A 14,562-nucleotide genomic window follows, 5' to 3' on the forward strand; every position below is an offset into this window, starting at 1 on the left:
TCCATTTTTATTTATTTTTTTGGCTCAGTGTTCCTGTGATTATTGGGTGCATGTTAAATGCTCAGTGTGCTGAATTATCTCAATATTAGTGACAACAATGGACAAATTAAGAATCCCTGATTCTTGAGGAGGCTGCATACTGAGCACGATGATTATAATACGTCACAATTAAAAATAGTAACCTTTGTTACAAAAAGCAGTTAACATTCTCTCTATACCCTTTTTGTCAGTCATTTCCAACATCCATTTCTAATTATAGCTCAAACTTTAATTTGAGTAGTTGGTTTTTCACATAAAATATGGTTTTGTTAGACTGAATATAGTGCATGGGTCATACTGACTATTGTGATACTTTTGTAATTTTTTTTATGGTATGTTTATGATACTTTAATGGTTATATGATGATTTCGGAGCCAGACAGTCTGAACATCCCTTTTGTTTGTATGCAACAAAGCAGGACAATCTGCTAAATTTATCTTCCATGTACAAATCTAATCTAAATGAATATAAATTTTGTGGTGAACTCTTTAATAAGCCCAAGTCACAAAAACATTTTTAAATGATCTTCGTTATGTGTTCACCTCATATGGCAAGCTATTATATTTATTCCTAACTATAATAATTTTCTCCAATAGTGATGTGAAGAAGCCTATCTATTAAATTAGTCACTATCCAAATAGTAACAAGTAACATTTAATTTAGATATCAACTGTTCACTTTTGACTGTGTATTCCAATTGACATTGGTTTTTAATCCAATTTTTACTTCCAACTTTTCATTAGGAGACACTATCTTTCACAGTTGTCACCAGTAACATAATTGTAATTTTGTAATCTTAATTGTTATATGCAATGAATGTCTACTTTATAATTCATTAAAAAGTTACAAGTAACGTTTTAGTGTCTAATAAATATGTACTAATGTATATTCTTTTATTTTATTTAAAAAAAAAATAGCACTACTAATAGTTAAGAATAACTAAATGCCGTCTATTGAAACTGACATGAAATCTAATGGTTGTCACATGGATTAAGGAATAAATATGAAAACGGCTTGCCATATACTTGCAGCAGATTCTGGGAAATGAATTCAAATGTTTACTTTTTAAATCTGTCACCAAACGTTTTGCACAAAAGTCTCGCGTTTATAGGATCCTCGGGCGGTGATTTTACCAAATCAGGTTTCAGGGAGGCGCACAAGGGGATCTCGAAGATTTCTCCACGAGCTCCGCCAAACCTAGACGAGTGTTTCCGGCGAGTGCCAAAACATCGACACACAGCCAACTCTTAGCTGCTGTTATGTGCGTTTGCTTTGTTTGCTCTGGCAACGGTAAGTGTTTTTTCCCCTAGTGTCATTTTAGAAGAAAATAGCTGTTGTTGCTTCTGTGTTGACAACCGAGCCTCACTGTACAGTGTAACTTAACCTCTGCAGGGACGAATAAAGTGTTTCTGAGTAACGTTAGGTTTGTTGCGTCCAGTTCTCACTGAATATAAGAAGTAACAGAACCACAACGAATTTCATTTCTAGTTCTCGACTTCACGTTTACTTTAAAAAGGCATGCGTTTAAGCAATAAACTATGCAGTCAGAATTGAAACGGGGGGCTAAACTTCATTACTTAGTTTACTTTGCGGCTAATTTGCGTTGATATCAAATCTAGATAATGTGTGTCTAATGAAAACTAATTGGTATCATATCCTCTATTTTCTTGTTAAAGATTAACCTGTTTACTTGTTGGACTTATAAGGACGTAATGTTGTTGTTGTCTTCTTGTCTTCTTGTGTTTTAGGGTTGGAAAACAATAAAAGACACTCCTTGTAAGAAGCAACACTGGCGCATTTCTGACATGTAAAGGCTTTATTTCAAATGGTAGCTGATCACGGCAGGATTACAGCATCAGGAAAAACTGGCAACAACTGAACAGCTCAATTGATTTACATGCACTATTTCTCCAATAATGTTATTTAATTCAACCTGTGAGGCTTTTAACAATTCAGTGTCCTTTTTCTACAACAAGACTGGCAAGCCCATCAGCCCGAACTGGCGCACTCATGACTTTATCGTGGTTGGTCTCGGGCTCCCGATTTGTGTCTTTATTATTCTGGCAAATATATTGGTCATAGTGGCCGTAATCATTAACCGACAGTTCCACTATCCCATTTATTACTTACTTGGGAACATGGCAGCTGCTGACCTCTTCGCCGGCATCTCGTATCTCAACCTTGTGTTCCACACGGGGCCGTGGACCATCAGTTTGAGCATCAAAGAGTGGTTCATTCGCGGAGCTTTGATCAACATGAGCCTGACCGCGTCTGTAGTCAACCTGCTGGCGGTGGCAGTGGAGCGCCATCAGACCATCTTCACCATGCAGCTCCACAGCACCATGACCAAGCGGCGTGTGGTGATGCTGATAGTCACCATCTGGTTGGTGGCTGTCTTCATGGGTTTGGTGCCCATCATGGGCTGGAACTGTGTTTGTGATCTGTCCACGTGCTGCACGGTAGCGCCGCTGTATTCCCGCAGCTTCCTAGTGTTCTGGGCCATCCTCAACCTCATGGCCTTCTTCATCATGGTGGCCGTTTACACTCACATCTTCATCTACGTTCGCCGGCGGAGGCGATCAATGTCCCTGCACACGGATCAGCCCTCCAACAATCAGACTGTTATCAGCCTCATGAAGACCATGTCCATGATTCTGGGTAAGGCCTTGACTCTTATGTAGACTTCAGGCGTTTGTGAGATTACTCGCTGTGTGTTGACTGAGTCAAAGTTTAATATTTGAAAATGAAATTGTCTACTTTATCAGTTATTTATTTATCAGTCTACAGAATCAGTTATTTTAGTTACCCTAAGATTTTCGGATACAGAGCATTAATTTGTTGGATTGAACTCAAGTGGTGTGGAAAGAAATGCATCAACCGAGCACATGGTGCTATTGTGAGTAAATGTACTTCAAATCACATGCAAATTATACGTTATAATTAAACTAAAAGATATAGAAATTTGAGAATCTTGAAATGAGAGCCCATGTGACACAATTTACAATAAAAGAATGTTGTAACCAACAAAAAAATAATACACTAACTTCAGGAATGGCCAGTCATAATGTTATCATGACAAGGAAAAGTTCAGTCCAGATTGTAAAACATGTGGTGATGTGTATCAGTTAATGATTCATATATATATATATATATATATATCTCAAGTGTATTCAAAGCTGTTGTATGTAAGATTTTAACTCTACTAAAGCATAAAATATTTAGATATTTAAGAAACATGCTTAGTTAACATACTTGTTTATCTGAAAAACAATGCTACAGTCAGTTATTCTCTTTTGAAAATATGCGTTCTGGGCTGGAATACTGGTCTTTGTTTTGGTTTGTAAAACCTGCCCACTGCCAGTTTACTGGGTTGCCAGTTGGCAGAAAACAGTGTATTTCATTTCATTCATCGCCAAGTGCGATCGTTCCTGTTTGTGTCCTCAATCTGGCAACCTACGTGTGCATCAAGTCTGAGGAGAAAGAGGCCGGGTGAAAAAACCCTCTTCAATATTTTGAATTTGGACTGCAATACCTAGTTCAACCACTCGGTGTCAATCCTACATACAGCACCTTTAATGCTAATAAGTTGATGCATTAGGTATCATACGCTAACGATCAACTTTTACAGCATTTATCAATCTTGGTTAATCTTCTGATTCATAAAATAACATTAGTTAATGTATAATGAACAAACATGAATTACTATTGAACAGTAATGTACACTACCGCAGGGGGTCGGTAAGATTTGTCGGTAATGTTTTAAAGTCTCTTTTGCTCACCGAGGCTGCATTTATTTAATCAAAAATACAGTAAAAATAGTAATATTGTGGAATATTATTACAGTTGATAATAACTGTTCTCTGTTGTAATATATATATTTTTTACATTTTGTTTCTGTGATGCAAAGCTGAATTTTCAGCATCATTACTACAGTCTTCAGTGTCACATGATCCTTCAGAAATCATTCTAATATGCTGATTTGCTGCTCAAGAAACATTTCTCATTATTGTCAATATTGAAAACAGTTGCGCTGCTTAATACATTTGTATTAATACTTTTTTTCAAGATCATTTGATAAATAGAAAGCTCAAAAGAACAATTGATTTGAAATGGAAATCTACATGACATTTTTTTGAATCGTTAAATTGCAACTGTTGAAAATGCTACAAACATTTTGCGGACAGTTGTGTGTTTGTTGTGTATATCTCACCTCATAATCCAGTGTTCACAGATTGGTTCAGTGTTTACGGTATCAAACATTTTGCAAGACGATGCATTTGTTTTGCATGCTGTGGTGGTTTACACCTCATAACCAAACTGTTCCGTGACCTACTCTCAACTCGTTTTTTTTTTTTTTTGTGACCGTTTTTCTCTACAGGTGCCTTTGTGATCTGTTGGACGCCGGGTCTGGTGATTCTGTTACTGGATGGTCTCAGTTGCAGTGAATGTCAGGTTCTTAAATATGAAAAGTACTGCCTGGTTCTGGCCGAGTGTAACTCTCTGGTGAACCCCATCATCTACTCGTTTCGGGACGAGGACATGAGGACCACCTACAAACGCATTCTCTGCTTCCCTTGGAGAAGAATGCGCCAGCATGAGGGGACTTCTGGCATCCGCTTTGAGCCTGTGGCACCCTCGGAGAAAAACAGCAATAACTCCACCAGTTTAGAGCCCGTTTCTCCACAAAGCCTATTGTCTTTATAGAAAACACATCTCTCGGTGTAAATAAATGACTTTGTATTTGTTTAGTGGAATGATCACAGCTTGTACAAAGAGTAAATAATACTTCATTTTAGATAGCTTGTTTTGGTACGTTTTTCTCTTTTTGACAACAGATGTATTGGGGTCTTTTGTGTCGTTTAGTTACAAGGCACAGGCAGTTTGGCTGCTCACAGGAAGTTTTTCTTTGCCCAAAGCAAAAGCATTAATATTCATAAAACAGCCCTTTTTGGAGCATTTTGTGTTTGGAATAAGATCAGAAACAGAAAAATATTGGTGCTATTTTTTTTACTAAAAAATCAGACTTGCGGATTTTCATTTTAAAGTGCCCATATTATGCTCAGTTTTATTTTTAGGTAGTTTTATTTTAGGGGTCTGCTTGAATACATGTACATAACTTTTTCTTCATACTGTACATTGCTGCTGCAATCCCTCTGTTCCTGTGTATTTAAAGCGCCAAGTCTGCTTTGATTGGTCGACTGCCTAAAGCATGTTGGAAATGTAATGCCGCTTGCCATAATCAGGTTTCAGCTCCGAGGCTTCATGAGCAGCTGTAAACAGTATTATATGTATGGTAACTATGCCATGGTTGTTACAAGCCCATTCAATGTTTTTTTCCCTCGTGGGAAAAACAAACAAACAAGCAAAAACAGCGTCTCCTCGATGTATAAAATCACTTTCACAACTGTTCTTTGAGGGCGGGCCAAAGCTGCCAGTAGGTGGACATTATGCAAATCTCTAACATGGTGATGTAGCCACAGAAGTAATGGTAGAACTACAAATGAGGAGTTTCAGGCAAGTGTTTTCTGTTGGCGATTTGGCGTAGAGTTTGTATGTTGTAACTGCAGGTCGCTTACATGCACAAAAAGCTGTATTAACATACTAAAAGCAATCTAAAAAAAAAGCATAATACAGGGTTTCTGTGGGTCTTAAATCATAGCATTTAATGTTGCATGCATTGCAAAAAATTTATATCTTCCTATGGATATTTATTTTCCAATAGAAAAATATAAACACGTGTATTAAAAATTTGAACAAAATTTTATTTATGCTTAAAGCACAAACAATCCTCTATTAATGGGGTATGACAGCTTTTTTTGCCTTTGAATTAAATAGATTTTTCTGAGCCCACTTTCAGATATTTGCTGTTTTTTTTAATTATAAACATTTCTTACATCATTTTGTTTCTCAAGTATCTTGTTTTTAAGATCTTTAGACATTTGCACTGAAAAACAAGACAGAAATACTGAGGAAGAACATCACTTTTGCAATGTGATCAGAAGTTGTTTCCTTATTCTAGTGGTTGGGAGCAGACATATTCAAGTCATAAGCCTTTTTCCCCCACATAAAATTAATTAAAAAGTAATAGAGATTGGTTGGAAGTTGTATTTTTAAACTTAGATGTATTGCTAATGCAACTAATTAAATTTTTCCTTGACATTCACATTTAAGAACATAGTGACATACTGATCCCTTAAATGTACCTTCATAAAACCTGCTGAAACCCTAATAATAATAATAATAAGACATTGGCACTGAAATTCTATAAACTTAAGCGTGTGAAAACGGAACTTTGACACAGACTTGGTCCACTGTGTAAAAACCAAGCAACTTCATAACAGCAACCCTAACAACCACACAGGAACACTCTGACATCATGGCGGTGATCTGTTTTGTTGATAAAATGTAATTTTGACAATGATCTTCAATTCAAATGATCATGAATTATTGACTTTTCTAAAGAAATATATTGATATAGAAAGCCCCACCTGAAACAAACAATGGTCGTGATTCCTGATGTTTGGTTTTGCCATGTTTCTAACTTTACTCTGCTGTTACAGAGCACATAATCAATTTGAGATGAGGAGAAAAGATCTGATTTATTGTGATCCTCATATTATTATTCTTATGCCACATAAATATTCAGGAAGGGCGAGACAATCGGCTAGCGCGCTGAAAAATGGCAGACTCATTCATAACCGCCTTAACCAGATCCTTTTACGAATTGTGATATGCAAATAGCCCCTTAATGAACAGCAACAAGAAAAACAAACTACAGGCTCAAAAGCACACTAGATTATTTTATTAGTTTTTGTTTTTCTAATAAGGAACACTACAATTTTCTCATATTTCTTTTTTTCTCTCTCACTAGAACAGTTCTAAAGTTGAGGTATAAAAGGAGTTTATACAGACTACCAAGTCTGAAAATGGTGGGGTTTATATACAAGTGAAATGGAGAGAGGAGAGGTAGAGAGGAGGGAGAGAATGGTAAATACAGAAGGAAGCGTGTACTACAATTCTAGTAAAATAATGATAAAAATCGAGAAAAAAAATGCTGATGTCATTTGATACAGTGCTGTGGAATCCATCTCAGATCATAATCCCAAGTTTCCAAACTGATTCTTCTGGGAAAAATTCATTTAGGAACCACAAATCTACCTTTGATATGTAGTGTTCAAAATCATTATACTGTTACATTAATTAATACATTTACTCCTAAATTTATTCTTATTATTCTTGTTGTCAGTTAGTAGTGATGATCGACCGAGTGGATTTTCACAGCACCTCAAACAAACGCTACCAGCTTGGACAAAACCACACACAAAAAAAAATAACACTCGAGACTCCCGCTCCAAATAAAATGTAACTGAAACGCTAAAATGAATATTACAGAGACTAACAAATATTACTCTTGCTCATGAGCGAATCCAAAGCCCCCAGCGATTAAAAACAAAACAACAAAAATAAAAGCGTACAAAAAGAGAAAATACACTGAAACATTCCACAATCTGTACAGTGACATCCATAGATGACTGATAGAAAAGAAAACAAAGAAATTTGGTGTAGTAATAGCATTAGTTGGAGATATCCATATGAAATGTTTATAACTAACAGTAATCTATAGAGGACACAATAATAGCTTGAAAAGCTCCTCAGAGTTTGTTTTTCCATGTGTACATATAAACAAAACCCCAATTTACATTTCAATGTTATTTAGTCATTTGTGTAATATATAGAATTTCCATTCATATATCAAAACGCCCTGGTGCTTCCGCGACTAAAGGTAAACTTGGAAAAAAAAAAAAAAGAGGGGGGGAAAAAATAACACGCAAACCATAAAAACAAGTTCCGGGAATACAAACAACTTGTCTGGAAAGAGTAAATATAAATTCATCTGATGTTCCTTTACTAGCTTTAGTCCATCTGTTTCAAATCACAACACATCCAGTGCTTATTTTTGGTTAAATTTGAAAGGAGAAAAGCCCTTGTTGCTTGGCTATGTTAACTGATTACAAAACAACAGAGTTCCTTTGTTTAGTGAAATTGTAGGCAACAACAACAACAAAAGAAAAAAAAAAAAAGACAGCATGCTTTACCAAGGAACAGGTGCTTTCAATTGCACGTACAATACAATCAGTTCAAAAGCACGAGTGAGTGACGAGACAACCCAACCCTTAGAAAACACCATGAGAGGCCACAGCACACGGCAAACCAAAAGAACTCCTCGGTCTCTGTAACAGTTATTGGTTAACTGCTATGGCCTCCTCAGAAAGGTTTTCACGAAACGTGGTCACGGTTATGAAAACGTGCGATAAAATATCCCGCAAATCCTAGAGAACCAAACACCAGCACGAAGTACTGGATTGGGCAGTATGAAGTTTTCATTTCTGGAGAAGTTCATTTGTTTATTTGGTCTGTTCTTCACACCCTCTGCTTTTATAATTATTATTAATTTTTTTTTTTGTCAAAAAAAAAAAAACAAAAACAGGCTAAATGGAATCACTAAAACATCTCAACACCCTACATGCATGGAAGACAGTGGAATATTATTTCTTCTTTCCCTTTAAAAATATTTCTAAATACCCACCCGTGTCCCAATCCAAACGAATACTCCAGCTATCCGTCCACACCCCTTTTCCCGAACACAAGGGCTTAGAGTTCTCGTCGGGTCTTTTATTTGGTGGCTGGTGCATCTTTAAAGGGGGACAAAAGGCTGCAGGAAAAAATAGTGTAGCTAAACTATTAAAATCAAGGTCAACGTCAGCATCTCTGTTGAGACAGTAGACTGAGGAAACACGTAGTAGCCGACCGCACATCATCCGCGTTTCTCCCGTTTCACACCGTACTCTCCTGCCATCAGCTAGTTAAAGCGTACTTTTACACTGATGGATCCGGAGCTCTCTCCATCCAACCAGCAGCTCAAAGTGTTATTGACAGGATTTGTGCTTAACACAATGTTGAACAATGCAGAACAGATTGTTTTGTGAGCAAGCCAGAAGCAGTGACTGGAAACCATATTAAAAAGCAGGCTGAAGGGTGTTTTTGTGGTTTAGTTGTCTGAGGTTGTTCTACGAAGAGCAGAAGGTGCAACAACCGTTGACAGCACTTTGGTAAAAGCAAGGAGGGAGCTGTTGCGTAATCCCCATCATGACAGGTCGAAACAGGAAAGGTAACATGGAGTTGGGCGTAGACCGTCCACCCTTTGTGAAGACCTTTGTGGAGGACGTTTGTTTTTTTTTTCATCCTCAGCAAATGTGACGTTCTGTGTCTTTTGCTTGAAGAGTGCGTGTGTTTCAGTCTGGTTCAGCGTGTGAACCCTGGCACACCAAGTGGAACGAGGACTATGGAAGACCTTTACATCTGCTAGAGTGAAGGACGAAAGCTGTGAGCAGGAGAGAACGGGCGAGACTGGATGGTGAGATGCTCTGTGTGTGTGTGGGTGTGTGTGTGTGTGTGTGGTGCCAGCCTCATTAGCTGGAGGTGTCAGAGTGGATGCTGCCAGGTGGTCCTGGTGGAGAGGTGATGGAGGAAGGGTTGGTGTTGTCTTGCCAGCTGTTGTTAGCCTGTGGAGAGAGTCACATGTATGAGGTTAAGTAGCACAGGCAATGAAACAGAAGACTTTGCAGCAAAACAATAAGGATGCATGGAATGTTGTATATAGATGAATGGAAACACTGTGTTTATATGAAAATGATACACTCCCATTTCAAAGTTTGGGGTCAGCAAGAATTTATTTAAAAGAAATGAATACTTAACGTATCACGTTTCCTAAAAAAACAGTTTTTAACATTGATAATATTGAGAAATGTTTCTTGAGCAGCAAATCTGCATATCAGAATGATTTCTGAAGGATCACGTGACACTGAAGACTGCAGTAATGATGCTGAAAATTCAGCTTTGCATCACAGGAATACAACTTTAGAAAATATATTTAAATAGAATATATTTTAAATAATTTTAACTTGGTATAATATTTCATAATATCACTGTATTATGCAGCCTTGGTGAGCATAACAGAATTCTTTTTTAATAATGGTAAAAAAAAAATCTTACAGACCTTAATGTTTTCACCACAGTAGTGTAATTATAATAATTAAAAAATATATAAAACGGCATAATACTTCAAATGATTTAAAAAACAATTGCAAAAAAGAATTTCTGTAAAAATGGATTTAATTCTTAGTGTTAGGGGTTTTTTCAAATCGTGTGTCCATACAGTATTCAGCTGCAGCTGACTGATAAGCATCTTCTAGAGAACTTCACACCAGAACATAAAACGTGTTGAAACAGGAAACATACAAACCACAAATTGCAGACATCAGACCTTCAAAATTATCTTTAGGTCTTTGTCAACATGATGATTAATGCTCTACTGAAAATCATTCCAGTTTCTTACTTTTAGCAAATGGTTTAATTTTTCTTTTAACAAGCAGTCTGTGGCTTGAGATTGTGTGTGTGTGTGGGTCAGTGCTGTACTCACGTTTAGATGGTGTGGGGCGTAAAGAGGACTTCCTGACAGATCTTCATAGCCTGCCGTCAGGTGTGTAGCACGGTGCAGGATATCCACCTGTAGCACACACACATACATCACATCAGCATCGAAGGTCAAACTCGATCACTATCTTGGTGTCTTAGTCATACCAGTAACAGTATAAATAACACTGCTAATACATTAAATCAATGACATTTTCCATATCTATGCTCACTAACACAAACTCATTTTAATGTTATATATGTGTCAGTTCAGAGTCGATGCACTGCCTATACCACATAATTCTCTAATATGATGATGCCCTGTCTGTTTATAGTCATGAAAGAAAATGAAAATTCTGACATAACTGACATGTTTATATGTGAATAAAGGCCAAACTGTTTCCTTTTTAGTCCAAACTGATTTGCACCGCACTCATATAGATGACTTAAGAGAGGAATGAGAACTAAGTGTTTAGCACATTACCACACCTTATCAGATATGTATTTAACTCAGAAACATTTGAAAGTTCTCAAAGTCAGACGTGAAAAACTATTTCACACACACACAACAAGGTTTGATCCTTTCCAGATGCTGGAAAAATAAAGTATAAAATCAACACAACTGGCTGACAGTGTAAATGTGGCATCAGAGCAATATATAAGGGCTCAACAATAAGGAAGTGTTTTGGCACGTAGCTCATATTTGTACTGATATTTTCATCATTTATGTTTTTTTTCTTAAGTTATGCTCTCTTAAAGGTAAAGTAGGTGATTTTAGATTGGCTAGAAATAGCAAGCTAGCTTTGAAAGCTTAAGTTTGCACCCTCTCTGCAGATCACTCTTGAAAACACATGAACATGCACATGCAGACCAGAGGCTAACCAGCAACACGATGAGAGACGGCGCTGGTGGAGGACTGAATGCAACGCAGTCAGATTACCTCATGTCTTATTCAATGGTGAGAACAGTACAAAGCATAAGTGCATAATATTACAATAATAACACCTTCTCACTCTGTCTGCAATAGCGTAATGGAACCGGTCTGTTGACACATTATATCTGCACGAATGTTGACAGGCAGGTGGAACAGCCTATCATAGCCCTCGGACTGAAGGATATGATTGGTCAAACATTTTATAGTCCTATGGCTTCCACAGATGATATAAATTCATCTAAATACATTTAGACCAATTAGGGATAGCTATCGGGATGTGAAAAGACTTTCAACCAGCATAAAAAAAAGTTCTCTTAACATAAATATTTATGACTTATAACACATAATAGACTTTTTAAAAACCATGACAAAACAAACTTTCACTGTAGTGTAATTAAGACATTTATTTCTAACAAAACGTTAAAAATAAAAATGAATAATATTTCAAATAAATTATTTTAGAAACAACTTATTGGTTTAAAAACAATTTATTAATAATAATAATAAAAAAAAATTTGGCAGGTACAAAATTTGTATTTATAGGAAGAAAAAAAAATTCACAGTACAATACACTTCTACATTTGTGAGTCATAAAAACACATGTAGTAGTGGTGTGATGGGGCAGGCGACTGTTCAGAAACACCGACCCAAAGCACTCTCAGAGGCCTTGGGACATCAGTAGAACATCCTTACTGTTGAGCCCTTGATGAAAAGAGTTCATCTAACAGGAAGGAGACAAAGGAATGGCTGTGGATGACTGACGAAGAAATGAAATGAAGCAATGCCACAGGGAAGATGGCGGAGTTCGTTTCCAGGATAGAGCTCTACACTCAAGACTGGGGCTGTAGCTTTGGGGAAATGGGAAGAGATCACTACACTGTAAGCAGGTATGGAAGAGGAAGGGCATTGAGGGGACGTCCTCAGTGCCTACCTGCTGCTGCTGCACAGCGGGAGTGACGCTGACGCCATCCCCGTCGAGTGAACGCAGCCCGAGGTAGGCGTCTCCTGCGTGAGAGAGCGTGTACGACCCAGACGACCCTGCAGCAATACACGCAGCCCATCAGGCACGCAACCCTGCCCGGGTTGGCTTTTGGAAAAGCCTACAGTGTGTGGTGAAAATCTGTCTGCTCTCTATGCTGAGCATGAAAGTCAGGACAAGTCACATTCTGAAATCCAAAGACGGTCATGATAATCTGTTGGGACTATTTCCGATTGACTAGAGACGACAGAACAAACGTATCACGTATGTGCTGATGCGGACTGTTGCTTTACATGAAGGTGTACAACTCAAGATCCTACTTCCTCTAAATGATTTGATGCATTGTTGGTATGCCGGCCACCGGATATGTAGCAGGATATGAAGATGGGGTTTAAAAATATACTTGTTCTTGTTAAAAATGACAACACCAAGTTAAATCACCTACCTTCTCCATTCTGCTTCCTGAGCAAATAGAGGTTCAACTACTCTAAACAAGTGTGTGTGGATGTGCATGTGCATATGAAAGTAACATGAAAATGTTAAACAAACAAAAAGCCAAAACAGCATCAATAATTTAGGCAGGGATAAAAAAAACAAACAAAAAAAAAACAAAAAAAACCCTGAGGATATTTTAGTAATCAATGGAAAGTTATTGGTTATTGCCATAGCTTAAGAGGAAAAAGTCATGCAAAACTAGAAAAGAAAGTAAATGTTCAGATGGCCAGAGATGAGAGTGGATGGTATGATCAAAATCATAAGTGATTTTATAAGTGTGGGTATAAGTGACTTCATATAACATGATGGAAATTCAACAGACAAGTGTTTCATTTAACAACAATTTGGTCACGTCTACGTTTAGACAATCCAATTCTGATTAAATATTTGAATCCAGGGATTCCCAAAGTTTTTTGTCAGCCAAATAATTACCTAAGCATCCCTTGATATTTTAAGTTAATATTTTAATCATTTAACAACAAATTTGCATGTTGACGGTTAATGGTCACATGACATGTAGGAAAATCTATAGATTTCAACTTTTTAGTAATTGTTTTTGAATGGATAATACTAATAGTTTATCATTTATTTACCTTAATCTTTATTGATTTATTAAAAATATAAAATGTTTTATGATTTAAGTTATTTTTAGCTTTTCATGAACTTACAAAACCCCTGCAGTTCCCTCACAAACCCCGGTTTGGGAAACCCTGCTTTAATCAGATGAGATGGTTTGTATTTTTTCCTCTGTAACATGATGGATGAGAAACAAAAAATAAGATTATTCATAACAAATTAACAAGACTGGCATAAGTTTAAAAACAGACTGTGATTTCTGTCTGACTGAGCCTGAAACCTGTGATCGCACATCAGCTTCCTATCCATACAATGTCATATTAATGTGATGTTGTTATGTAACCGTAAACTAAACTCTGCTTCATGCTGTGCCCAACTATACCCATTCATAAACACTTTTCTATGGATGTGTGATGTATGCCATCTAACCTCCCAGGACAATAGAAAAAAGACACTATGACTGCTTTATCCTTAAGATAAAACAGCTGTTACCTAGATACAATCAGATCAGCTTTACAGCACAATCCAGATCAACAGCATCTAAATCTCACCCAGCAAGTACATGATGCAAATACAAACAAACAAGCATTCTTTGTGACAGGGGAAAAAGATCTCATGATGGACAGACAAGAACAGACCTGAGAACGGATGAATAACAGAACTGAAATGGAATGAAAATAGCATGAAACACATGTAGACAGGAGTGTGATTGTGGCCAGTGGTGTGCGTCGTGTAGCTTCACTATCTGCTAGAGATGACGGGAGGGCTGCCGTGCACTTTACCTGAGTTGGGTGTTGCTGGAGAGTTTGCCTGGCTGGCCTGTGCCGACACATTGGCAGCATCCACGGCTGTTTTAACGGCGTACAGGTTTGCTTCCTCTTGGAACTTACCAATGTTCTTCTTGTACCGAATTCTCTTGTTGCCAAACCAATTCGAGACCTGAGATGAAACAAATCTAATCAGACAACAATTTCATCACAGTGAACTACTACTACTAAGACATTACTGTACTTTTCAAAGAATTGCAATTTTCATTTAAAGGATTCGGACACTGATTCTCATCCTG

General features: G+C 37.2%; 2 protein-coding genes across 8 annotated transcripts in view; one reads left to right on the forward strand and one right to left on the reverse strand.

Moving 5' to 3' along the window:
- Positions 1-903: 903 nt before the first annotated feature.
- LOC109048845 (lysophosphatidic acid receptor 1-like) lies at positions 904-4,834 on the forward strand. Its single transcript, XM_019066511.2, has 3 exons — positions 904-1,329; positions 1,788-2,697; positions 4,418-4,834. Exons 2-3 carry the CDS (start codon positions 1,956-1,958, stop codon positions 4,741-4,743), a joined length of 1,068 nt encoding a protein of 355 aa, XP_018922056.1. The 5' UTR covers positions 904-1,329; positions 1,788-1,955; the 3' UTR covers positions 4,744-4,834.
- A 1,985-nt stretch (positions 4,835-6,819) lies between these two features.
- Positions 6,820-14,562, reverse strand: part of LOC109048869 (pre-B-cell leukemia transcription factor 1-like) — a 34,126-nt gene continuing 26,383 nt past the window's right edge. For 2 of the 7 annotated variants that reach the window (XM_042719303.1, XM_042719312.1), the window contains 3 exons: positions 14,279-14,435; positions 10,520-10,606; positions 6,820-9,602 (listed from right to left, as the gene is read on the reverse strand). In XM_042719303.1, coding sequence (XP_042575237.1) covers positions 10,563-10,606; positions 14,279-14,435 — 201 coding nt within the window. In that variant the 3' untranslated portion in view covers positions 6,820-9,602; positions 10,520-10,562. Of the gene's footprint in view, positions 9,603-10,519; positions 10,607-11,939; positions 12,485-14,278; positions 14,436-14,562 lie in introns of those variants that run through there. The other 5 variants (XM_042719313.1, XM_042719308.1, XM_042719297.1 and 2 more) reach the window with 5 other exon arrangements.

This window comes from Cyprinus carpio, chromosome A3 (genome assembly GCF_018340385.1).
Source record: "Cyprinus carpio isolate SPL01 chromosome A3, ASM1834038v1, whole genome shotgun sequence".
NCBI lineage: Eukaryota > Metazoa > Chordata > Actinopteri > Cypriniformes > Cyprinidae > Cyprinus > Cyprinus carpio.